The sequence below is a fragment of the Neophocaena asiaeorientalis genome, unplaced genomic scaffold (genome assembly GCF_003031525.2).
Source record: "Neophocaena asiaeorientalis asiaeorientalis breed wild unplaced genomic scaffold, Neophocaena_asiaeorientalis_V1.1 scaffold476, whole genome shotgun sequence".
In the NCBI taxonomy this organism is placed as follows: Eukaryota; Metazoa; Chordata; class Mammalia; order Artiodactyla; family Phocoenidae; genus Neophocaena; species Neophocaena asiaeorientalis.
Window position 1 is genome coordinate 9,215,951 of NW_020172178.1, and position 25,672 is coordinate 9,241,622.

At 47.1% G+C, this 25,672-nt stretch overlaps 1 protein-coding gene and 1 non-coding gene across 4 annotated transcripts in view; one reads left to right on the forward strand and one right to left on the reverse strand.

Moving 5' to 3' along the window:
• Positions 1 to 25,419, forward strand: part of COA8 (cytochrome c oxidase assembly factor 8) — a 31,782-nt gene extending 6,363 nt beyond the window's left edge. The window contains exons 2-6 of one of the 3 annotated variants that reach the window (XM_024758360.1): positions 11,522 to 11,588; positions 13,245 to 13,442; positions 14,169 to 14,232; positions 22,113 to 22,203; positions 25,093 to 25,419. In XM_024758360.1, the coding sequence (XP_024614128.1) occupies positions 11,522 to 11,588; positions 13,245 to 13,442; positions 14,169 to 14,232; positions 22,113 to 22,203; positions 25,093 to 25,198 (526 nt within the window). In that variant the 3' untranslated portion in view covers positions 25,199 to 25,419. Of the gene's footprint in view, positions 1 to 11,521; positions 11,589 to 13,244; positions 13,443 to 14,168; positions 14,233 to 22,112; positions 22,204 to 22,286; positions 24,303 to 25,092 lie in introns of those variants that run through there. The other 2 variants (XM_024758341.1, XM_024758351.1) reach the window with 2 other exon arrangements.
• On the reverse strand, positions 21,606 to 21,678 carry TRNAE-CUC (transfer RNA glutamic acid (anticodon CUC)). Its single transcript has one exon. It is a non-coding gene; the product is annotated as a tRNA-Glu (tRNA).
• Positions 25,420 to 25,672: the final 253 nt, after the last annotated feature.

The window sequence follows — 25,672 nt, forward strand, 5'->3', positions numbered from 1 at the left end:
GCGCTTCCTGGACTTGGCTGGCTATTTCCTTTCCCATGTTAGGGAAGTTTTCGACTATCATCTCTTCAAATATTTTCTCGGGTTCTTTCTCTCTATCTTCTCCTTCTGGGACCCCTATAATCTGAATGTTGTTGTGTTTAATGTTGTCCCAGAGGTCTCTTAGGCTGTCTTCATGTCTTTTCGTTCTTTTTTCTTTATTCTGTTCCACAGCGGTGAATTCCACCATTCTGTCTTCCAGGTCACTATCTGTTCTTCTGCCTCAGTTATTCTGCTATTGATTCCTTCTGGTGTATTTTTCATTTCAGTTATTGTATTGTCTATCTCTGTCCGTTTGTTAATTCTTCTAGGCGTTTGTTCTTTAATTCTTCTAGGTCTTTGTTCAACATTTCTTGCATCTTTTTGGTCTTTGCCTCCATTCTTTTTCTGAGGTCCTGGATCATCTTCACTATCATTATTCTGAATTCTTTTTGGAAGGTTGCCTATCTCCACTTCGTTTAGTTGTTTTTCTGGGGTTTTATCTTGTTCCTTCATCTGGTACAAAGTCCTCTGCCTTTTCATTTTGTCTGTCTTTCTGTGAGTGTGGTTTTTCTTCCACAGACTGCAGGATTGTAGTTCTTCTTGCTTCTGCTGTCTGCCCTCTGGTGGATGAGGCTCTCTAAGAAGCTTGAGCAAGTTTCCTCACGGGAGGGACTGGTGTCGGGTAGAGCTGGCTGTTGCTCTGGTGGGCGGAGCTCAGTAACACTTTAAACTGCTTGTCTGCTGATAGGGCTGGGTTCCCTCCCTATTGGTTGTTTGGCCTGAGGCGACCCAGCACTGGAGCCTACCTGGGCTCTTTGGTGGGGCTAATGGAGGATTCTGGGAGGGCTCATGACAATGAGTACTTCCCAGAACTCTGCTGCCAGTGTCCTTGTCCCCACGGTGAGCCACAGCCACCCCCTGCCTCTGCAGGAGACCCTCCAACACTAGCAGGTAGGTCTGGTTCGGTCTCCTATGGGGTCGCTGCTCCTTCCCCTGGGTCCCGATGCGCGCACTACTTCGTGTGTGCCCTCCAGGAGTGGAGTCTCTGTTTCCCCCAGTCCTGTCGAAGTCCTGCAGTCAAATCCCGATAGCCTTCAAAGTCTGATTCTCTAGGAATTCCTCCTCCCGTTGCTGGACCCCCAGGTTGGGAAGCCTGCCCTGGGGCTCAGGACCTTCACTCCAGTGTGTGGACTCCTGTGGTGTAAGTGTTCTGCAGTTCGTGAGTCACCCGCCCAGCGGCTATGGGATTTGATTCTATTGTGATTTGCGCCCCTCCTACCGGCTCATTGTGGCTTCTCCTTTGTCTTTGGTTGTGGGGTGTCTTTTTTGGTGAGTTCCAGTGTCTTCCTGTCGATGATTGTTCAGCAGTTAGTTGTGATTCCGGTCCCCTTCCTGTTTTTGACGCAGTCTATCTGGGGCTGCTGAGGGGAGTCTGTCCTTTGGAGTTTCTCAGAGTCTGGATTTTGCTGATTGCATTCCCATGGTGTAATTTAACGTGGTCCTCTGCCCTGTGTGTTTCCTGTAAACAGACAGCTGCACTCTACAGCCTTGACCTCATGTGGATTTGACTTCTTTATTTCTGAGAAGACTGCTTCATTGGTTGTTGATGTTCGGACGTTAAACCAGCCTTGCACTCCCGTATAAACCCAGCTTGGTCCTGATGCAGTGGCCCTTTTGTGTACTGCTGAATTCAGTGTGCTGCTTTGTCTAGCGTCCGCCTAGAACTACAGGCTGGGGGCTCCACCTCTCCAGAAGGGAAAGGCTTTCAGTTCCCATCCCGGGAGGGTTAGGACTCTAGACCAGGAAACATGCCGAGAACGCTGGATCTGGCCAACATTTGTTCCTTTCATTGTTGCCCGTTGGTTTCCCCAGTGTCTGGCAGTGAAACTTTAACTCAGAGAGGAGCTTTGTGTTGTGTACAGGCACTTCTGGGAAGGAAGGCACTGGATAAAAAGGTCTCCCACTCCAAATCCCGGCTTCTAGAGGGACAGGCCCCAGGGTGGGAGTGTGCTGGCAGAGCTCTGGAGCCTGCTGCAAGGCAGAAGGGATGGAGAGCCAGGCTGGGCCTGCAGAGCTGAACAAGGAGAGGCCTGGTGTGGGGCTGCCCAGCTTGGCAGTTTACAGTTACAGAGAAAAAACTGGAAGGTTCATCACCACCCCACCCCCCAGTAATGAAAACTCAGTGTGACCAGTAAGAACATGTGTGGTCCTCCGCGGAACTGTCAGGTCTAGCACGCCTTCCCACGCACTTCCCTGCCACTCCAGGCCTCAGGAAGCTGTGCTGTATGCTTTGCTGTAAGAACGGTAAATTATGGTAATTATTCAAACCTCGAAGGGGTTCTTTCTTTTCCTCCCCCAAGCCCCTTCTTCTCCCTTTTAAATAGCAGTTCTTGGGTGAACAAAGACAGAATATATGTTTATAGGGGAGAGTAGAAGAACTACTTCTGCCGTAATTGAAGATGCAGTCTCTCAAATTATAGTGGAAAACTGAGGATGATTGAAGGAGTTGGTTCACAGAGTTCACGTATGAACTGTACAGTAGTTTTAAGCAATAACTAAAAGATGCATATGGGGAAGTAACTGAATACCCCGGCTCCTTTGAGCTTGCCTTGTTACGCATGGGCAGCTGGGGTGGCTTCTGTAGCATTTCTTGATAGGGAACCTGTAAGAATAGATGGGGTACAGTTCTGGGAGATAGTAAGGCAGGTAAACAGGTGCAGTTAGGGTGGAACCTGCCCCTTTGTCTCCTTGCTGCTGGCAGAGCTGACCTCCAAGGGGTGTTGTGCAGACTCCCCAGCTTGGAGGAGGGGAAGGAACCCCATCTTGCAACAGAAGTTCACAGCAGGGGACCCAGGCTGGCTCCGTTTCTGTCTCCACTCACTGGATCCCTTTGTGTGAATCACCTTCAGTTTCTGAGAATATCTGAATACAACAGATGCAAAGGCTGTGTGGGAAAAGTCCAGAAATACTTGCAGAAAAGTAGGGTTTTTTTCTTAAAAGCTTTTTTAAAAGAAAAGGAAAATGTGGTAACCATATATTATTCTTAGAATGATGGATAAAACATTAAAGGTCTATGTGTTACGGTCCTGCCATTTTTTTTTTTTTTTCCGGTACGCGGGCCTCTCACTGTTGTGGCCTCTCCCGTTGCGGAGCACAGGCTCCAGACGCGCAGGCTCAGCGGCCATGGCTCACGGGCCCAGCTGCTCCGCGGCATGTGGGATCCTCCCGGATCGGGGCAGGAACCCGTGTCCCCTGCATCGTCAGGCGGACTCTCAACCACTGCGCCACCAGGGAAGCCCCTGCCTTTACTTTCTAAAAAGGATTTTTAAGTCAGTCTAGTATCAAGTCAGTGTATTTCAACCCTGCTGGCGAGGAGCATAGTTTCAGGACTTAGGTAGCAGATCAGGATGCCTTTCTGCTAGTGGGGCCCTATCACTTTCACACACGAAGGATGAGTTCAGTCCCTTCTTGGGGACTTGCTGGCCCTTCATTTAGAACTTTCCACTCTGGCTGTGCCTCTTACGGCTCAACTTTGCTTCCCAGTGACAACAAGAGAGACACTCTTTAGAAGAACTAGACAAAAGTAAAAATGGTCAAAGATAAAGATGTTTGAGTCTGCAGGAAGAAATGAAACAGCCATGCTGAGCTAGTCAGTAGGGTGTAGTAGACCGGTGTGGAGTGTGAGCTGGCCACGCAGAGGTGACAGCTACGCCTAGGCTTCTCCCCGTCTCCCTCTGTCCCTCTCCAGCAGCCGGTCAGCCTGGCTTTCCACTTCCCCTGCAGCTCTGACGTGTCCACCTGCAACAGTGCCTCTCTGTTCTTCCACCATGTGTAAGTCGTACTCCAGAACACTCAGCCACTCAGTGTCCTTCTGCTTCTCTGATCATACAGCCTTTGAGAGTTTACTGGAAAACCTAGAAAGTCGTCAAGAACTAGCAGTTACATAAGGAACACTCTTGGCGGTGATGGCTTCTGGCTCCCTCAGAACTTCTCAGCATTCTGGTGCTAGTTATCAGTGATTGCCATATCGAGTTAAACTTTGCTAGGGACTTCCCTGGTGGTTCAGTGGTCGAGAATCCACCTGCCAATTCAGGGGGCGCGTGTTCGATCCGCGGTTGGGGAACTAAGATCCCGCACGCCACGGGGCAACTAAGCCCTCCTGCCACAGTTACTGAGCCCACGCGCTCTGGAGCCCGTGCGCCACAACGAAAGATACCACATGCTGCAGCTAAGACCCGACACAGCCCAAAATAAATAAATAAATGTTAAAAAAAACTTTGCTAGATGTTTCTCCACCAAATCGTTCATGTAAATCAAGCTTTTTGAAGATGAAGGGATTTCTCTGCATAATCATAGAGAAAGTGAACAGGAAAGATTTTTAACAACTGGGAAGAACATTCCTCCAACAAGCGCTTGTTACAACCAGAGAGATGCAGTTTCTGCCCCCGTGGGCTTGCAGTCTAGTGGGGGAAACACGTGTTTCCTCACGTCACCAGGAGGCTCAGGATGCCCTGGAGATGCGCCATGGAGCCTGAAGCCAGTGAAGGGGACGAGATGAGAGAGGGATTCAGGGAGGACATAAGTAGAGTTCCCGAGGACGGTCAGAAATCAGCTGTCCTGTTATTAAAGGAAGTTCCGGTGGGTGGACGGGGAAGCAGAGATGGGGCAGGCCTGGGCTGCTAGACCACAGTGAGGATTTTAGACTTTAGCCTGAGGGTAATGAGTAGTCACTGACGGTTTTTAAGGGAAGAAGTAGCACCGTTAGGTTGAATGATTTGGAGCGATCGCTCTGGCTGCAGTCTGGAGAATCGGTGGGTGTAGGGCGGGCCTCTGGGGGCAGTTAGAGCTGCACGCACTAGCTGACTGCAGAACTGAAGTGGAGCCTTCAGCCTGCCACGGAGGCCCGAGGCCCGGGGCAGCTGGCACAGGAGGTAGTCGGAGCCGCTGCAGGTGCAGCTGTTTGAACCCTTCAAGGGCCTGGTGGGAGGGTGCCAGCGTTAAGTGCTGCTTGGGCCTGGAAATCTGTAAACTTATTCCCTGGGCCAGAGAGAAGAAGGCTTCTCAGAAGCTAGTACTTGACTCCCTTTAACTTTCATCAGCTGTAGGCTCTTGCATCTTCTGCAGCTGTGAGAAAAATTCATCTTAATAAAAATGTTTGCGTCAATCGTGAAATAAGCTAGCATGAAGCACGGAGAAGGTTTTAGTTCTAGCAGCTTCGTTCTCCAGAAGTCTGAAGGTAATAAAAGAAAAAGTAAAATGAAGTATTGGAAGCAGCAGAGCCTGCTAATATTCATTGCTCAGAAATGAGGCTAATTAGAATTCTTATGGCAAAAACTGCACACAGAGAATTTTAGAAAATATTTTTAAAAATTTCTTTTCCTTACTAGTTTTCTAATACACACACACTTATATTTGCTTGTTTCTAGGCGACAATACCTACAGGAAACAAACTTTTTTTATTATGTTGATAATTTTGGACGTTCTATTAAGTTTCTTCTATATCCTCATAAATATCTTTAGGAAAATTAAAAACATTTTTAGGCATTTAAACTAATGGTGTAAATTTTAGCTCTCTAAAGAGTACAGAAGGGACTTCCCTGGTGGTCCAGTGGCTAAGGCAATGCGCTCCCAATGCAGGGAGCCCGGGTTCGATCCCTGGTCAGCTAACTAGATCTCTCACACTGCAACTAAGAGCCAGCACAGCCAAATAAATATTTTTTAAAATAAAAATAAATAAATAGTACTAAAGGGTAACAAAATAAGCCACCCCGAAATAGGCCACTTTGGCATAAAGATTATTTTGAGCTAAAAGCACTTGAAAGACAGCAGGTGCAAGAAGGGCACTGTGACCGCCCCCTTTTCTTCCTTTAGGCAGGAGATAAACCTCCCGCGTGAAAGCTGCCTTTCGTAAATCAGGAACAAAATGTGTTCTTATCACCAGAGAGTGAAAGAGGTCTGTGCAAACGGGTCTTGGTAAAATAACTCTTACCTTCCTTTAGTCTCCCCATAGATTTTAGTCCCTCTTCCACAGTGGCTACTTTTTGTTCAGCCTGGTATATAGGCAGTTGGGCCTATCTGCTTTATGGGGTCTTCATTTTCCTATGGGTGCTCCCATGTGTACATTAAAAAATCTATATGGTTTTCTTTTGTTAATCTGTTTTATGTTAGTTTGACTCTCAGGCCCGTTTAGAGACTCTCAGAGAGGAGAGGAAGAGTTTGCCTCCCTTACTAAAAGTTGGATTATAACTATCTCTGCTTCTGAGGTTATTTGCATCTATTTCTACCATACCTGTATGGCAGAAATAACATATAATGGTATTTCTGCACATCTTTTCCTAACTCCTTGTTCAGTAACATCACGTTGCTAGCTTGAAGTTGTCCATGGTGGAAGTCATTGCACTATGGAAATTGGCAAAATTTCCAAATCAGGGCTTGACTTACTGTTTTGTTGATTGTCCAGACTTAGGAAAGTGAAGGATGAAATGTTAGTACACTTGACCCTTGAACAATGCGTGTTTGAACTTCGCAGATCCACTTACGCTCAGATTTTTTTCTGTAGTACTGTATACTCTCAGGTTGGTTCAGTCTGCAGATGTGGCACCTCTGATATGGAGGGCCGACTGTAAAGTTGTATGCAGATTTTTGAGTGTATGGAGGGTCGGCACCCCGACCCCTAAGTTGTTTGAGGGTCAACTGTAATGTGGATTAAATTAAGAAGTATATCTTGGGACTTCCTGGTGGTCAAGTGGTTGAGACTCCATGCTTACAATGCAGGGGCCCGGGTTCGCTCCCTGGTCAGGGAACTAGATCCCGTGTGCCGCAGCTAAGACCCGGCACAGCCAAATAAATAGTGTAAAAAAAAAAAAAAAAAAAAGTGTATCTTGTCGGTTGACATCATATTGTGAATAAACCAAATTGAGAAAATATTCTTCCAGTATTTGAAAGCTGTTATCCATTTCATCAAAGAAATCATTTGTGGACTTCCCTGGTGGCGCAGTGGTTAAGAGTCCGCCTGCCAATGCAGGAGACATGGGTTCAAGCCCTGGTCCGGGAAGTTGTGGCAAGCTTGCCACAACTAGAGAAAGCCAGCGTGCAGCAACGGAGACCCGACGCAGCCAAAAATAAATAAATAAATAACAAAAGAAAATCATTTGTGTCCTTGACAAATAGATGAGGTCAGTAGGTCTTGTTCACCCTACTTCTTTTTTTTTTTTAAATAATTTATTTTTGGCTGCGTTGGGTCTTCGTTGCTGCACGCGGGCTTTCTCTAGTTGCAGCGAGCGGGGGCTACTCTTTGTTGCGGTGTGCGGGCTTCTTATTGCGGTGGCTTCTCTTGTTGAGGAGCACGGGCTCTAGGCGCGCGGGCTTCAGTAGTTGCGGCACGCCGGCTCAGTAGTTGTGGCTCACGGGCTCTAGAGCACAGGCTCAGTAGTTGTGGCAGACAGGCTTAGTTGCTCCGTGGCATGTGGGATCTTCCCTGACCAGGGCTCGAACCCGTGTCCCCTGCATTGGTAGGCGGATTCTCAACCCCTGTGCCACCAGGGAAGCCCCCACCCTACTTCTTAATATCAAATCACCTTTGTGTCCTAAGTATTATACGCTTACTAATTAGTCACCTGCAACCAGGGTTTGGCTATTAATACCAAATTTAGCAAAAATCAGTGAAGGAACTGCAATGAGATACCACTTCGTACCCGCTAGGATGGCTGTCATTTTAAAAAATGGACAATAGCAGGTGTTGGTGAGGAATGGAAAATGATACAGCCACTTCGGAAAACAGTTTGGCAGTTCCTCAAAGTGTTAATCAGAGTCACCATATGACCCAGCAATGCTACTCCTGTATATACACCCAAGAGAATTGAAAACACATGTCCACACAAAAATCTGTACACAAATGTTCATAGCAGCATTATTTATAATAGCCAAAAAGTGGAAACAACCCAAATGTTCTCAGCTGATAATTGGATAAACAAAATGTGTTTATACCCACACTATGGACTGTCACTCAGCCATAAAAAGAAGTGAAGTATTGGCAACACATACTACAGCTTGGATGAACCTGGAAAACATGTTCGGTGAAAGAAGCCAGTCACAAAAGAGCACGTTGTATGATTCCATTTACATGAAATATATAGAACAGGCAAATGCATGGAGTCGTGGTTGCCAGGGACTGGGGGAGGGGAAGAATGGGGAGTGACTGCTCTTGGGTACGGGGTTTCTTTCAGGGGTGATGAAAATGTTCCGGAATTAGTAATAATAGTTGCCCAGCACTGTGAACATGCTAAAAACACTGAATTGTATACATCAAAAGGGTTAATTTTATAGTAATACTGTTTTTTAAAAAAATATTTATTTATTTGGCTGTGTAGGATCTTAGTTGCGGCATGTGGGATCTAGTTCCCTGACCAGGGATCAAACCCAGACCCCTGCATTGGGAGCGCGGAGTCTTAGCCACTGCGCCACCAGGGAAGTCCCTGTAGTATGTGAATTATATATCACTAAAGTTGTTAAAAATTAATGAAAGCAGTTTGTGAGAATCAATCGGCTATGTAAAATTTATGAGGAAAGGTATCGTATGTTTTATTATTATTTGTAAAGTGTGTGCTGCACATCCTTATATCAGTGAAGTTTTAACCACATGCGTCCCCCAGCCATATTAAACATTTATGGGCACACCACTGCCCAGGGGGCGGCTCTGTCCCCAGGCCTCCTCCCGTTCCTCTGTCCCTGCAGCCCCCATACCGCCACAGCCTCAGAGAGTGGCTCTTCCTCTCCACCCCCTCAGAGTGGTCATGTCCCCCCAGAACAGGCCTGAAGGACCCTTCCTTGCATTCCCCTGGGACCTCCTCCAGTTTCTTAAGCTCCATTACTGATGTGTAAATTTGAGTGAATTTTAGGGCATATTCTACTTGTCACCAAATCTTTAAGTCATTACTACATAGGTTCTTTTTAGTGATTGGACATTTTCTATCAATTTTTTTTTTTTTTTTTTTTTGCTAAGGTGGATTCTTAACCACTGCGCCACCAGGGAAGGCCTCTATCAGTCTTTTTTTCTCCCCAGTCAAATGCTGTGTTCTGGGCTTCCCTGGTGGCGCAGTGGTTGAGAGTCCGCCTGCCGATGCAGAGGATACAGGTTCAGTGCCCCGGTCTGGGAAGATCCCACATGCCACGGAGCGGCTGGGCCCGTGAGCCATGGCCGCTGAACCTGCGCATCCGGAGCCTGTGCTCCACAACGGGAGAGGCCACAACAGTGAGAGGCCTGCGTACCAAAAAAAAAAAAAAAAAATGCTGTATTCTTTTACCTAATCTGTCAAGGGTCCTTAAAATTTTGAAATTTTTTTTAGAAGATACTTTTCTAGAAATGTTTTGAGAGTCTGAGGGAATCACATGTACTTTTCAGCATTTCCTGCTCATTCACTTATTCTAGACTCAAAATAATTTTCTAAATAATAAGCATTCCTTTTTTAAAAAAAATATTTATTTATTTTTGGCTGCGCTGGGTCTTTGTTGCGGCCCTTGGGCTCCTCTGGTTGTGGCGCTTAGTTGAGGTATGTGGGATCTTAGTTCCAGGAATTGACCCTGGGATCGAACCCAGGCCCCCTGCATTGGGAGCGTGGAGTCGTAACCACTGGGCCACCAGGGAAGCCCCCAAATAGTAAGCATTCTAACGCTGAGCTGAACATGCCCCAGATTTTTAATAAAATATTATAAACGCCAGTGTTGTCCTAAAGGCAGAGCTGTAACGTGTTATAACTCAGAAACTCTGTGTTCTCAGGTGTAAGGAGAAGCTTTTTGCATGAGTGGATGTCCCTGCATATTTTGTAATATAACTTGACCTGCTGAGCTCTGAGCGGTGATGGCAGAGCTGATGTAACCTCCTCAGGTGTTCTCTGTGGTCTGAACTATCCCCGCTAGGTGGCCACACCGAGCTTTGTAACCCACTTCCCGACCAAACCCGCTGCTATCCTTGTCACGTTTTAAATTCTTCCTATTTTTAGACTGCCTGGGAATTTAGAAGACTTAGGAAGGTCATAGCATCCAAGACAAGGAGAGGGCCGACGGGTAGTGCTGCATTTAGCCTTCTCCTTCGGTTAACGCCAAGTTCTTGGGATGCTTGGTGTAGGTGGGTGGTGCTTGGTGTAGGTGGGTGGTGCTTAGTGGCAGCCGTCAGAGCGAAAACTAACTGACTGTGTTTCCTGAAGAGTGACTTGGTTTCCTTTCTCAGTCTACACTTGGCTCTTTACTCTAATTGTCCAGGGTTGAGTCCAGGGACCAGAAGATGGTCAGACCCACACCAGGGAGAGGAACGCTGAGGATTGTACACCAAGCTGAGCTTCTGCTTGGCCTCTCCTTTCCTCCCGTGGTGCTCTTGCCAAGTGAGCCATTGCAAAGCACACAGCTGCACCTGGTTATCTGCATTAATTTGAGAAATGATTAGCTAGTAAAGCTACGTTTTTCAAATGAAATTATAAGTAAGCTGCTTCCTGATAGAAAAAGAGCTGCTTTATCTTAAACTTTGCAAACCCTGCATCTCTCTTTTTAGTTCCTTGGAAGTTGCAGCTTATAATGGTGATAGTGAAGTACTGAAGTATCCTAAATGAAGGGCCTTCTAAATGCAGAAGAACTGTTAATTATGTTCAATATAGTAATTCTTTATCTTTGTAAGTTTTACCACTCTTTTTTTTTTTTTTTGCGGTATGCGGGCCTCTCCCGTTGCGGAGCACAGGCTCCGGACGCACAGGCTCAGTGGCCATGGCTCACGGGCCCAGCCGCTCCGCGGCATGTGGGATCCTCCGGGACCGGGGCACGAACCCGTGTCCCCTGCATCGGCAGGCGGTCTCTCAACCACTGCGCCACCAGGGAAGCCCTTTACCGCTCTTTTAATTGACTTTATTGAGGTATAATTTATATATAGTAAAATGAGTGCACCCATTTCGAGTTTGATGAGTTGTGACAAATGTGTAAATCTGTGCAATCACCACCCCAATAAGATCCAGAACATCACTCCAATCCCCTCCACCCCTCACTCTAGGCTACCATTGATCTGGTTACTTTTTCTAGAATGTCACATAAGTGGAATCACATAGAATGTCCTCTTTGGTGCCTGGCTCTTTCGCTCTGTAGTTTTGAGATCTGTCCGTGTTCCACCTGTCAGTGGCTCACTCTTCTGTGCTGCTGAGTAGTTTTCTGGTTGTTTCTGGAGGGAGGACTGGCGGGAGGCACTCCGATGTTCCGGAGGTAGAAGTCGTGCTCAGTAGAGCTTTTGCTCTTTTAAAATCGGAGGACAGTTAATTTACAGTGTTGTGTTACCTTCGGGTGTACAGCAAAGTGATTTAGTTATACATTTTCCATTATAGGTAGAGCTTTCTTTTTTAAAAATAGGGTATAAGAGATTTCCAAACTGAATGTTATTTCCCCCCATGGATTGTGGTTACATTGACCTTTTAACAGACAAATGGATAGTCTTTTACTCACTCAGCTGATCTCTTTATTTTAATATCAGGTTTATTGAAGTCCAGTTCACATATAGGAAAATTCACTCCTGGCAGACATGTGCGCCCCAATTCAAGGTATCAATCACTTTCACCACCCCAGAAAATTCCTTTGTAGTCACCCCCTTCCTCTACCCTAGCACGTGTCTTTTCCAGGATGTCTTGGGAATAGAACCATCCAGTGTGCAGCCTCTTTGGTGTGGCCTCTTCAATCCGCATAGTGCCTTTGAGATTCATCTGTGTTACCTGTAGTCTCCTCTGTTGTCGAGTAGTGTCCGTCACATGTATATGCCGTGCTGTGTTTTTCTGTTCATCAGTGGAAGGGTATTTCGGCTAATTCCAGATTTTGGCAGTTATACATAAAGCCACTTTAAACAGTCATATCCAGGTTTTTGTGCGAACATGTGAACTCATGCATCTTGGATAAATAACCTGGGAAGGGGTTGCTGGGTTGTATGTTAGGTGTGTGTTTAATTTTATAATGGACTGCTGACTTTTTTCCCAAGTGGTTGTATCATTTTGCATTGCCATGAGCAATATTTAAGAACTCGATTGTTTTATGTCCTTGACAGCACTTGTTTTGGCAGATTTTTTTTTAGCCATATTAATAGATGTGTAGTGATATCCCATTGTGGTTTTGATTTGCATTTCTCTAATGACTAATGATGTTGAGCTTTTTTTTTTTTATGCGTCCCCTGCATCGACAACCACTGCGCCACCAGGGAAGCCCGATGTTGAGCATTTTTTATGTGCTTTTATTTGTCATCTATATATCTTCTTCGGAAACTTTTATTTAAATATTTTGCCCATTTTTTTTTTTTAATTAATTTTATTTATTTATTTTTGGCTGCGTTGGGTCTTTGTTGCTGTGTGCGAGCTTTCTCTAGTTGCGGAGAGCAGGGGCTACTCTTTGTTGTAGTGCGTGGGCTTCTCATTGTGGTGGCTTCTCTTGTTGCAGAGCACAAGCTCTAGGCGCACGGGCTTCAGTAGTTGTGGCTTGCAGGCTCTAGAGCGCAGGCTCAGTAGTTGTGGAGCACGGGCTTAGTTGCTCCACGGCACGTGGGCTCTTCCCAGACCAGGGCTCGAACCTGTGTCCCCTGCATTGGCAGGCAGATTCTTAACCACTGCTCCATCAGGGAAGCCCTTTGCCCATTTTTATATTGGGTTGTGTGTTTTCTTATTATGGAGTTTTGAAAAGTCTATATATATTCTAGAAACAAGTCCTTTTACAGATTTGCATGTATTTTTTCCCAGTCTGTGGCTTGTCTTTTCATTTTCTTAATAGTGTCTTTAGGAGAACAGAAGAGTTTAACTTTGGTGTAGTCCAGTTCATCTATTTCTTATTTTGTGGATTGTGCTTTTGGTGGTGTACGTAAGAAATCTTTGCCTAATCCAAGCTTGTAGAATTTTTAGTGTTTTAGAAGTTTTATAGTTTTAGATTTTACATTTTACGTCTTTGATCCATTTTGCGTTAATTTTTGTATATGATACAAAGCACAGGTTGACATTCTTTTTCGCCTTATGATGTTGAATTATTCCAGCACCATTGTTGAACATGTTTGGTGTGGTATTAACGTGAATGCTATTTATTATAGTTCTTTTAATTTGGATATTCCCTGGCACATAGTCTTAAAAAGAGGAAGCTGACAAGGGTCTTTAATAGATCTGGACTGTTCATTTTATAATACTAGAGATTTGTTAAGTTGTATAGTAAAGCCATGCGTTTTGTTAAAGGTCTCAAGATTCTGCCCTCCAAGAAAATCTTGCCATGATTGGATAGGACCCCCAGATAAATATTCAAACCTTCGACCTGTTCACTTCTACATCCCTGAAAATGAATCACCATTGGAACAAAAGTTAAGAGAATTAAGACAAGAAACACAAGAATGGAACCAACAGTTCTGGGCAAACCAGAATTTGACTTTTCTTAAGGTAAGTTTAGGTTTCGGGTCAGAATGAGAAATAATACAGTTGGCCACTTGGGGGTGCTGAATCTTTAGCATCTGCTTTGCCTTGCAGTTATTTGGCAGCATCTCATTGCCTCCACGCCATACATATGTATATGTGTATGTATGCATAGAATTTTAAAGTCAGTATGTAACTGTAAAGAAGAGATATTGATCATTCACAGAATCACGGATCTTGAGACGTTCAAGGAAGTAAAGAGAGTAGCAGAGCCAGAACCAGAACTGCAGGTTCCACATGTATATACGCTTTTGTGTGTGTGTGTGTGTGTATGTTTATGAAATTATGCGTGTCTGGGATGTGTTGTCATTCTTCCTGAGAATTCAGGATTCTTAATAGCATACTCATCAATAAACTACGAGAAAGGAGTATAAATATTCTAATCCAGAAGAAAGACTTAGGCGATACATGTTTATCCATTTGGGCAGGCTAAGTCAAATGGAGTTGCATTTATCTTATTCTGTGGATTTATAAACAAACAGTGCCTCCCAAAGGTTATTAAACATCTCATTTTCAAATCCTATTTCAAGCATGAAACTTTTAACTAAGTTCAGATGGTTTAAAACAGGCTTTGAGATGGGCCACTTCTCAGGAAATCCACATCCAGATTTCTCCAGAACACGAGAGCTGTGTCCTAGCCAAGGAAAAACGGAAAGATGAAGAAAGGGAATTCTGATAGCTGTCTTCTTTTAGGAAAAAGAAAAATTTATTGACTCAAGACTAAAAGCCAAAGGCCTGGAACTGAGAGCTGAATCAGGTGAGTGAGTTCTTTTTCTGCCAACACTGGTTTTGTTTGAGTAACTATACGAGAAGGTGTGAAGAAAGAGTATTAGGGCCTCCCTGGCCGTCCAGCGGTTAAGACCCACACTCCCACTGCATGGGGCGCAGGTTCCACCCCTGGTCAGGGAACTAGATCCCATGTGCCTCTCGGCACAGCCCCAAAAAAAGAAACGAAAGGATGTTGAATGAAGTAGAGAAGCTCAGGGGGCAGGCCATGGCTCCAGGGGCAGGCGCTCTGAGGCTGTGTCCTCGGTGGGACGCACGTCTGTCCTCCTCCTGCTCCCTCTCCTGTCTTTGGGTGAGGTCAGCCCTCTCGTCATTTTGGGTCATTCTGATGGATGACCTCTTTCTGACCTTTGGACTTATATCCGAGGTCCCATGGCTTCAGCAGCCTCTGTCTCTTCTGCCCTGGCTTCTCTTCCCTGCTTCCTGATGGCAGTTCATGGTCCCACTGGCCATGAGCCGGAAACTGCAGAGTCATCCTGGAAGCCCCTCCCCACCCCTTCATCCTTCATCTCTCCACCAGATTTACCTCTTAGGTGTTTCTCAGCACCTTTGCTACTCCCTGTCCTTTTTTTTTTTTTTTAATAAATTTATTTTTATTTATTTATTTTTGGGTGCGTTGGGTCTTTGTTGCTGTGCACAGGCTTCCTCTAGTTGTGGCTTGTGGGATTTAGAACACAGGCTCAGTAGTTGTGGCGCATGGGCTTAGTTGCTTGGTGGCATGTGGGATCTTCCTGGCCCAGGGCTTGAACCCGTGTTCTCTGCATTGGCAGGCAGATTCTTAACCACTGTGCCACCAGGGCAGTCCCTACTCCCTGTTCTTTAAACATGGCTTTAATTCAGGCTCTTGTTAATTCTCTGCCTATTGCAGTATCTTCCTAATTGGTTCCCTGGCCCCCAATCTTTAAATCAGGGGTCATTAGACTTTCTGTAAAGGGCTAGATAGTAAATAGTTTAGTCTCTCTGGGCCATATGGGTCTCTCCTTCAACTGGTCAGCTCTGCTGTTGTTCTGTGAAAGCAGCCATAGAAAATACATAAATTAATGGGCGTGAACTTGTCCCAATAAAACTGTATTTACAAAATCAGCTGGTAGGCCAGATTTGGCCTACAGGCTGTAGTTTAGCAACTCATGCCTAAAAACCATTCTTTGCAGTGTAGCCAGCCTGTTCTACCCCAAATGCAGTTCTGACAGTTGCCACTCAGCTTAGGTTTTTAGATTTCCTGTGACGACAGAGTGACAGCTGTGCTCCTCCTTCTGGATTGGAGGCCTGCCCGGCCCCTGCCTGTTTTACTTGTTTTACCTGTTTTGTGTCTTGTTCCCCAGGCTGCGCGCTTCATGTGTCAGGGATGCAGACTGCATTCAGTTCCCTCTGCCTACCGTGCTGTCCTTTCTTTTGGATGGAGAATCTAGTGCTCAGAATAACCTTTAATCATTTTCTCTCGCTGTTGATGTTTGGCCTGAATTAGATTTTGTTCTGTTGGTTAAACAGGTGTCTACTGTCAGAACATTCTGATGGAAAATCTGACATCGTTGACCCCCAAAGCCAGGTCTTTGTTGGGCTAAAGCACTGTGACTCTACCTGCTCCTGGTAGCCTTGCCTGGGCTCATTAGAATAGAGGTCTGGGGAGGATGGAGTTAGCCCCATGCTGGGCCCAGTCGTGTGCTGTCTGCTGCACGGCCCCGCTGAGGGTCTGGGAGGGCAGGAGTGAGCAGGAAAAGGTGCTATGTCCTATCAGTTTTTGTTTGTTTTTTGTTTGTTTTTTTGGGGGGAGCAGTAAATATTTTAATTTTTGTTTTATTTTTATGGTGACAGACAATTTTCAAGTTTATTTCCTTTTTTTTTTTTTTTATATACAAAGCTAAACCACAAACAGGTACAACCAAGACATTTTATCTCCCATTTACACACTCCCATTGAATCCTCCTCCAATTGGCTGGCCGCTGAGCAGGCAAGTGTGGGGTGAGGGGAAGACTTTCTTAGGTAGCACCGTCCTTAGGCCGGGGGCCGGGGCATCGAGGTGAGGACAGGCTCTCATCCCGAAGCACCGAATGAGAGCCCTGACTTCAGGACTGTGCCCTTTGCACATATGTTCTGTTTTATTTCCCATGGTGAACCAATGAGGTAGGTACTGTTACTTTTACCATTTTGTAGATGAGGATCCTGAGGGCAAGTTGTTTGACCAAAATCACAGAGTGAGTAAGTGGAGGGGCCTAGGTCCTGACCTGGAGAGTGGGTTCCCAGGGAGGCCCACAGGCCACTGTCTTCTGTGAGTATCATGGGTTCCTACTGATGGCGTTACTGAGTGTTGAAAGATGGGCCTTAATTAGATTTCAGATTAGTTTGGTAAGAAAACAGGAAAGAGTATCTTGAGGAAAAGACTCATGAAGGGAGGTGCCCGCTCTGTCAGCTGTTTAAACAGTTACCAGGCTGCAGTGATGGAAATGGGGGGGGGGACAGGTGTGTCACCCCCATGGGCCAGAGCACGCATGTGTAATACCTGAGTGCAGGGGTCTCAACAGAACCCAGGAAAGAGGAGTTTCATTTAATAAATGATGTTGGAGAAACTAATTATTTTAGGCCCAAAAGGATAAATTTAGATTCATGCTCCCTGTAATACAAATGTATTCCAAACGGGTGAAAAAGTTAATTATTAAAAATCAGTTGTTTATGGAGTAAAAAGTTAAGTACATCGCTCCTAGTTGTAGAAAGTCTAACAATAAAAGTGACCCTCCATTATCTGGAGGAGTGATGATTCCCTGAGCTTGACAGTAAGGGTAGAAAGATTCAGGAACGTGAAAACTGACAATGTCTGGATTAGTCAGGACTCCCTTTGATCTGTCCTCCTGGAAAGGAGAGTTTGCTGAGGGGACACGAAGTGGCTCAGACCCAGGACCAGGGGAGAGCCTGGCTCAGGCATGGCCTGCACTCAGACGCCGGCACTAGAGGGAACCCAGGACATCCTCCCTCCTCTCGTTTCACCTCCTCTCTACCCCACTGCTTCAGCCTTCTCTTGCTGTAAACAGGCTTTTTCCACCTCTCAGTTTATACCTCCCAGGTCCAAGGAAGTAGCCAGACTGAGGCTCTGCCCAGGCGGGGTTCTGTTGAAGGAGTGAGGCTGCTCCACAGACAGTGCCCAGCAAACCCGAGGGCCAGGCAAAGGGGTCCGCGTCCAGGAAACACATTAAACGTAAACGGCAGGTGGCGGGAGGCGTTTGTGGCAGAGATGAAGAGGCGTGTGGACTTTATGAAAAGCCTTAACAAATTTGTAGAAATAGCAAAACACCTGCAGAGGAATAATGTGACTACAAGAAAAAAACTCCTCCAGCTGAATTTCACAGAGTATTAGAGCGGCGCCTAGGCCTTGTTTCATGCTCACTGAGCTCAGGGTGCTTTCCCAGCTCCTTTTCCAGAAGGATTCAGTCGCATGAAGGACGCATATGCCAAGAAGCGGGGAAATTATGACCACTGAATATCTAAGAATTCATCCTATAGGAAAACATGGGAAGACTTCACTCTGTGCTCCTTGCAGCGTTGTCTTTCATTGCCAAACGGTGGAAAGTATCTAAATGTCCGGTCACTTCAGATTAGATAAGGCTGTGGTGGCCCACTGCGCGCTGGATGTTCACCGGAATATTCTGCAGCGGTCTAGGGACATTATTGACTTAATTTCAAGTGCGAAAGGTAGAATGCCATGACGTCAGCGCTGCCTGCCCCCAGATTAAATCTCGTGTAAGGCAGGCAGTGCTGTGGGAGGGTTCTTGCCTCTAGTTTCTTTTACTGCTGAAGTGTTTATGCAGCTGGAGTGGGGTGCCATCAGGATGGATTTACTTTAAGTCAGCTGGTATTTAAGAAGCACCCACTCGCTTTTCGGTAAATGTGTAGTAGATTAGATTGTTCTGCCTGTCGTTCTTAGTATTACTAAAGTTCAGTGTCACATTGCAGTGTCGACAGGTGTGGAACCTGAATTACTTAGCAAACGTTTATGGTGCGTCTGCTTTAGGCTGAGCGCCACCTGGGAATGTTTAGGCAGGACACCAAACTAGACCAGTAGCTGAAGGTGGCACCCCGACCTGTCCGTAGAACCCTGGGGCGCCTGCTGTTCTGCCAGCAGCGGTGACGAGTGCGCCTCTCTGTGCCAGGCCCGTCCCACCTGCCGCCCTGACCGCGACTCGGTTTGTCTCAGAGCAGCCTTACGAGGTGTGCTGTTGTGATCTGCGTCCTGGAGCCCGGAGAAGCCACAGCCCGGCCACAGGGCCGGCGAGGGACGGAAGCGCGGCCCGTGGAACCGCTGCCTGCGGGGCCAGGAGGACACAGCCCACCTGCTCAGCTCCTCTCGTCAGTGTGAGAGGCAGGGGAGGCCGGCTGGAGGGTGCACACACGCCTCTCCCTGGAGGACCGGCGGAACCTGCTTGCAGCTTAGGAGACGCCGTGCTCTGGGGCCAGCATGCTGGCCCCGCTCCCTGAAGCGAGAGCTCTGTTTGTGGCGCCCTCATCGCGCTCCAGCCCTGCCTGCTCCTCTCCTCCCTCACTCTGTTCAGCCATGTCTCTGCCTCTCCACACCCTTCATTTGCTCTGCCCATGCTGCTCCCCTTCTCCGCCCTGTGGAATCCTAGCTGGCTGTCACCTTCCCTGGGAGCCTTCGGCTTCCCTCCCCGCCGCAGGCAGCTGGTTGTCCCTCTCTTTCCCCGATCGGCATCCACCCCTTGATTGATTCCAGGTATTTATTGAACACCTGCCACATCCCAGGCTAGTCCTGGGGACCAGCTGGGGACGAGACAGAGCCACGGCCTCGCCTTTGTGGAGCAGACCTCCTTGCGTGGGCCGGGAGGGTGACCAGCAGACAAGCAGCTCGGTGAACGCACTCTGCACTCCCGGGGTGTCGACCGGGGGGAGGGGAGGAGCGGCGTTTTCGCAGAGCGGGGGCATCGGGGGAGGTTGGGAGAGGGTCTTGCAGATGGAGGTCTCGAGGGCCAGCAGGAGGCCGGGTCAGAGGAGTGAGGACACGTGGAATCGACTGCTCTTCACTCAGGCGCTGGGGGTCCAGGTGACCTGTGGGGCCCTGCTCAGGCTGGCTGGGAGGTGGCCCTTCTGTCTTCGTGGGGGACAGCCACGCTTGTACTGTGCGGTCTCGTTTGCCTTTGTGCTGTGTGAGTTCAGGGTTGGCCACTTTCCCTCCTGTTTCTGTAAAAATGTGCCCTGGGGTTACCTTCCCAGCTCTGTCTCTGTCTCCCCAAAATCCTGGTGTGGTTGAAGTGCCAGCATCAGCTTTGCAGCCAGGAAACGTGGCCTCTCTCTGGAGTCCTAGAGAGTGGACTAACCCCGGGGGGAGCCAGAGCGGGGGCCTCTCTGGATGGGGGTGCTCTGCAAGTGCAGGGACTCTGGGTGCGATGCCTGTTTGGAGCTTGGGGCTTCTAAGCCAGAGGGCTCTCTCCCCGTGGTCTCATTCGCCCCTGAGCCGCTGCAGGGTGTCCTGAGGCTGGCCCCTGGCCTGCTGTACCATCCTGAGTCACAGGGGCCCTACTGCCTGCTTGGCAGGCTGTGGTTCCTGTCCTGTGTGGCCTTTCAAGTCTCGTGAGAGTGTGGAGGGCAGGGGCAGCCCTGAGGGTGGGCATCACGTTTGGCATCTCCTACCACAGAGGCTACCAGGTCAGTCCGTGTGTGTCGCCAGTCCCCACCAGCACCTAGTGTGTTACCGGGTTCAGTGTGTGCGCCCTGACGCGGAGTGGCATGGTTAGGCTGCTGTCTGCCCCGGGCTGCGTTCTACTTAGAAAGCACGTCGTTTCCCTTATGCTGATATACTGGTAGCTCACAGTCTCCACTCAGAAACTTCAGAAACCATTGGCCTGTGTGTGCTGAAACACATCCCACACCTATGTGTATATCAATTGTGAAGAAAACTAGTTACACTGTAACCATTAGGGTCCAACGGTAGAGGAAGGTATTTTTCCCCCTTAAATCTCTTTTTCTTTACTGAGATATAATTCACGTACTGTAAAATTCACACTTTTTTTTTTTTTTTGCGGTACGCGGGCCTCTCACTGCTGTGGCCTCTCCCGTTGCGGAGCACAGGCTCCGGACGCGCAGGCTCAGCGGCCATGGCTCACGGGCCCAGCCGCTCCACGGCACGTGGGATCCTCCCAGACCGGGTCACGAACCCGTGTCCCCTGCATCGGCAGGCGGACTCTCAACCACTGCACCACCAGGGAAGCCCATTATTTATCATTTTTATATCTCCTTTGGAGAAATGTTTATTCAAATCCTTTAAAATCGGGTTATTTTAAAGGATTTAATTGGGTTATTTCTCTTTTTATTGTTGAGTTGTAAGAGTTCTTTACATACTCTGGATATTAGACCGGTATTAGAAGGATGATTTGCAAATATTTTCTCCCATTCTATAAGTTGTCTTTTCACTTTTTCAGTAGTGCCCTTTGAAGCACAAAAAGTTTAAATTTTGATGAAATCTGGACTTCCCTCGTGGTGCAGTGGTTAAGAATCTGCCTGCCAACCCAGAGGACATGGGTTCAATCCCTGGTCCGGGAAGATCTCACATGCCACGGAGCAACTAAGCCTGTGGGCCACAACTACTGAGCCCATGTGCCACAACTACTGAAGCCTGTGCGCCTAGAGCCTGTGCTCTGCAACAAGAGAAGCCAGTGCAATGAGAAGCCCACACACCACAACAAAGAGTAGCCCCCACTCACCATAACTAGAGAAAGCCTGTGCGCAGCAGTGAAGACCCAACACAGCCAAAAATAAATAAATAAAATTAAAAAAAATTTTTTTTGGATGAATCCAATTTATCTATTTTTTTCTTTGTTTGCCTGTGCTTTAGGTGTCATATCTAAAATGCATTGCTTAATTCAAGGTGATGAAGATTTGCACGTGTTTTCTTCCAAGAATTGTATAGTTTTATCTCTTACACTTAGGTCTTTAGATTATTTTTGTTTATGGTGTGAGATGGGATTCAGCTTGGTTTTTTTTTTACATGTAGATATCCAGTTGTCCTAAGCATCGTTTGTTGAAAAGACTATTTGTCCCCATTGAATTGTCTTGGTACCCTTGTCGAAAATCACTTGCTCATAAATGTTTGGGTTTAGCTTTGTTCTATTGATCTGTAAGCCTGTTCTTCTGCTGGTATCACACTGTCTTGATTACTGTAGCTTTGTAGTAAGTTTTGAATATAAGAAGTGTGAATCCTTCAACTATGATTTCCTTTTCCAAGGTCGCTTTGGCTACTGGGTTTCCTTGCATTTTTATATAAATTTTAGGATCCACTTAACCAATTTCTTTTTTGTTTGTTTTTTGGGTTTTTTTGGCTGCACCACGCAGCTTGTGGGATATTAGTTCCCCAACCAGGGATTGAACCTGGGCCCTCGGCAATGAGAGCGCAGAGTCCTAACCACTGGACCACCAGGGAATTCCCTGTCAATTTCTGGGGCGAGAAAAAAAAAAGCCAGCTGGGGTTTTGGTAGGGTTTGTGTTGAAGCTATATGTCATTATGGGAGAGTGTTGCCACCTTAACGGTATTAGGTCTTTGAAACCATGAACATGGGATGTCTTTCCATTTATTTAGGTCCTTCACTTCTATGTTTTGTAGTTTTTAGTGTGTAAGTCTTATACTTCCTGTCTTAAATTTATCCTGTCTTGCATTCTTTTTGATGCTGTTGTAAATGAAATTGTTTTCTTAATTTTGTTTTCAGATTGTTTATTGCAAGTGTATAGAAATACAGTTGATATTTGTATATTGATCTTGTGTCCTGCAGCCCTGCCGAACTCATTTGTTAACTCTAATAATTGTTTGGAGAACCCTTCCCCTTAAGTCTTAATGTTTAAGTTGAAATTAATTTTCAGGTCAAAAAGCAACATTGAATGCAGAAGAAATGGCTGACTTTTACAAGGAATTTTTAAGTAAAAATTTTCAGAAGCACATGTATTACAACAGGTGGGTGTCTGCTTTTTTCCTGAAAGTTTGAATATCACAACCATATTGTCTATCTGAATTTAACATTTGTGTTTATATTAAAGGTAGAAGTTGCTATCAGCTTAGTGTTTGCACTTTTAAATAAAAATGACAGCTTCAAGTTACTTGCATGGCAGCCCTAAAGCAGCTTGCACCCCTAGTGCGTAGACAGTAGGTTCTACACAGCACTTCCCGCTGAAAGGAGCCTGGACTCCACGGAGAAGCACAGTCTGGGGCAGGAGCAGCAGGAGAGGAGTCGAGACATCTTGTGTTTGAAAGAGAGGAAGCTCGGAGCTCAGCGGGGTCGTGTGAGAACAGCACAGAAGGCGACTCACGGGGCTCCCGTAGGCCAGAGGCGAAGCCATTGCAGCCACACAAAGAAAATGACGGCTGTGGATTAAAAATCTATCAAATACACTAACATCTTTGCGATCATGACACTGAGCGGCTCACAGGCACCGCGGGGTATTGCTAGGCAGCCAACCCATTGTTCTGAAAATCCATTAGTGAAGGAGCGCCTCCAAAGAACAGTCACCTCTCCTGCCTTTCCTGCACCGACTGGATTCCAGGGTAGCCAAACGAAGGAGCATTTTTCTTGGTAGAAGAATGACAGCTGACGCGGGAGTGCTGGAGTTAGATCTGGGCCTCATCACCCCGCAGCTGCTAACCGCTCGGCAGCAGGGCTGATGGGCGCTTCATAATGGACGGGTTGGGCTGATCGCACCTGAACCCCTGGTTCCTCTTCGCACCGTGCGGAGTGGGCAGCGGCCTGCCTGCACCTCTGTGAGGTGTCCTCACCAAACAAGGGGACTGCAGTCTGGCAGTCCTCCGAGTCTAATACCAGGTTACAGGAACAAGATAAAAGGGTGTGTTGGGGGGGTGGAGAGAGCAGGTCACAGAGACTGTGCTTAAATCGTAGCCTGAAGATACAGTCCCAGATGTTGGAAATTCTGTAAGACAGACAATCCAGTTTCAACCAGTAACTAGGATTAAAAAAAAAAAAAGGACAGCTTAAAGTTATTTGCATGGCAGCCCTAAAGCAGCTTGCACCCCTAGTGCGTAGACAGTGGGTTCTACACAGGGGGAGCTAATATTATAGGATAAAAGAGGCTTCATGCAGTGTGTAGACAATGTTTGGATCCTAATACAGACAAACCACCTATAAAAAGGTATTTTTGACAATCAGTCAAAGAAAACTGAACAGTGACTGTGTGTTAGGTTGTATAGATAAGTTATTGTTCACTTTATCAGATACAGTGACGGTATTGTGGTTAGGTGTTTTTAAAAAAGGTTTTGACGATACATAGTGATGTGTATTCCTAGGTGTGACGATAGGATGTGGCGTTTGAGATTTGCTGTGACATTCATAGGGCAATGGCCACGCCGGATGGGCGGGTGGGGCAGGGTCCAGACAGTGGGGTGATCGTGGAGTCTGGAGGAGCTCTTGAGTGACACTCAGGCATGAAGCCCAGTCCTGCAGCGCCCAGAGTCTGTTGTTAATGCTGTCACGTGTCACTCTGAGCTAGCTGAGTTATTCAGTCAGGCCAGTATTAGTTAGCTTTCCCTGGACCTTTGATTTCTGGCGTGGACGCGGCATGTTTGCATCTTGCTTCCTCTCCGGTGAGCTTGATGTTTTCCGTGTGGCACTCAGAGTAGAGAGAGGGTCGGACAGCAGTGGAGCCTGCGCGCTCCCCCTCTGCGCCCGCACCACCTCCTGCCCCTGCTTTCCTTATGGAAGCGGGAACAGCTTAGTTTGTCTTTTCCACTCTCCCAGTTCAGGTTGTCTGTATTGGTGGAGTGGAATCTGGCTTTTCCCTAGTAACCTAAGAACTTTAATCTCGGTGGGATACCAGTTTTCTTTTTTCTGGAAGCCTTTTTTATTTATTTAGGGCATTGCTTCCCATTTATAGCATCATTGAAGTGGATAGAAACGTAAGGATCGTTCTCGTGTGGAGAGGGGTTTTCTGTCCAGCTGTGCAAAGGCTCCAGGAAACGGGCATATTTGCCTCTTGCTACTGCTTCACTCAAGCCCTTGGTTATTCTCCATTCTTCTATGCTGAGATCCAGTCAACCATTTGAGTCCAGTCTGGAATAGCAGTTCCATGTTCCCTCATTAGCTCATTTGGACGAAAAGCACTGACACTTGCTGGCATTTCAGCTTCCAGGGGCTCAGCACTGAGAGTCTGGAATGTGTGCTTTCCATTGTGGAAACTTGCCAAGTTTTGCCCATTCAGCTGCTGACAATGTGGTGAATTTGCAAGTTCTGACAGGTCCTGTAGAGTAATTCACAGGCAAATGAGCCTATGACAGCATGTAACTCCATCCCAGTATTTGTATGAGAAGTTCTGGAATATCCCTTTCGAGACACAAGTTACCTAGAAGTTCAGATCATCAAGAAAAAGAAGATATGAAACTTGATGATGTTGGCACTTGCGATAAGTTAGCTTCTCAAGATGGAGTACTTTCATGTGCTTCTTATGCAATTAAGGTGCCAAAGCCTGGAGGGTCCCCACTGAGTTCTTGCAGAGCCTCCAGTCCTTTTCTGAGAGGTTACGCCCCCATCGCTCTACAGTTGTGTCTCCGAGAGAATGCCGCTGGGCTCTGGGGGCCCCAAGGCTTCCGAGAGCTCTTTCTGTGTCTTCTAGCAAAAACTGAGGAAGGCTGCAGCAGCTTCCAGGAGTGGGAAAAGCGGGGTCGGGGTGCCCTGGGCACATCAGCCTGATGAAAATCCAGGTGGAAGGCAGGCAGGCTTTTATGGGCAGTCTACCTTTAAAGAGGGCGGGGAATGGCAGAGATGGTGGGGAAGGGTGGAAGAGGAGACAGTCGGATGCCTGAGCGTGGGTCACGTGTGCTTGTGCTGTTCTTCTTCAGGGACTGGTACAAGCGTAATTTTGCCATCACCTTCTTCATGGGAAAAGTGGCCCTGGAGAGGATTTGGAACAAGCTTAGACTGAAACGAAAGAAGACCAGCAATTAGGAGCCCACCCTGACCCACCCGCCCAGCGTCTAAGTTTCCACGAGAAGCAGCTGCTTATAGGAACTCGTTTTACGAGGGCTCTAAGAGCTGTGTGTGCAGGGCAGTCTGGGAGGATGCGGGTCCTGGTGCGCTGTGGCCCATGTGGCTCCGTCCTGACTGTGGATTCCACGCTGGCTCTTGGTCATGGAAGTGATGTTAATAAATGAAACCCAAGCACTGTGTGCCTGTTTCCTGTTGTTGTGAATTATACCAGTTTGAAAGAGAACAGTATAAAGATATTAATAAAATTTCACTTGAAGAAATGGACTCTACTGATAGGAATGTTTTGGAGTGTTGCCACGGCCTCGCCTGACCAGTGGGCCCTGGTTATTGGAGGGCCCCGGGTCCAGGCCCTGATGAAGCGCGGCTGTCCTGGGAGGCGTCCGGACACAGATCCGGAAGCAGGTGCGGCTCCTCCAACAGGCCCCAGGGGAC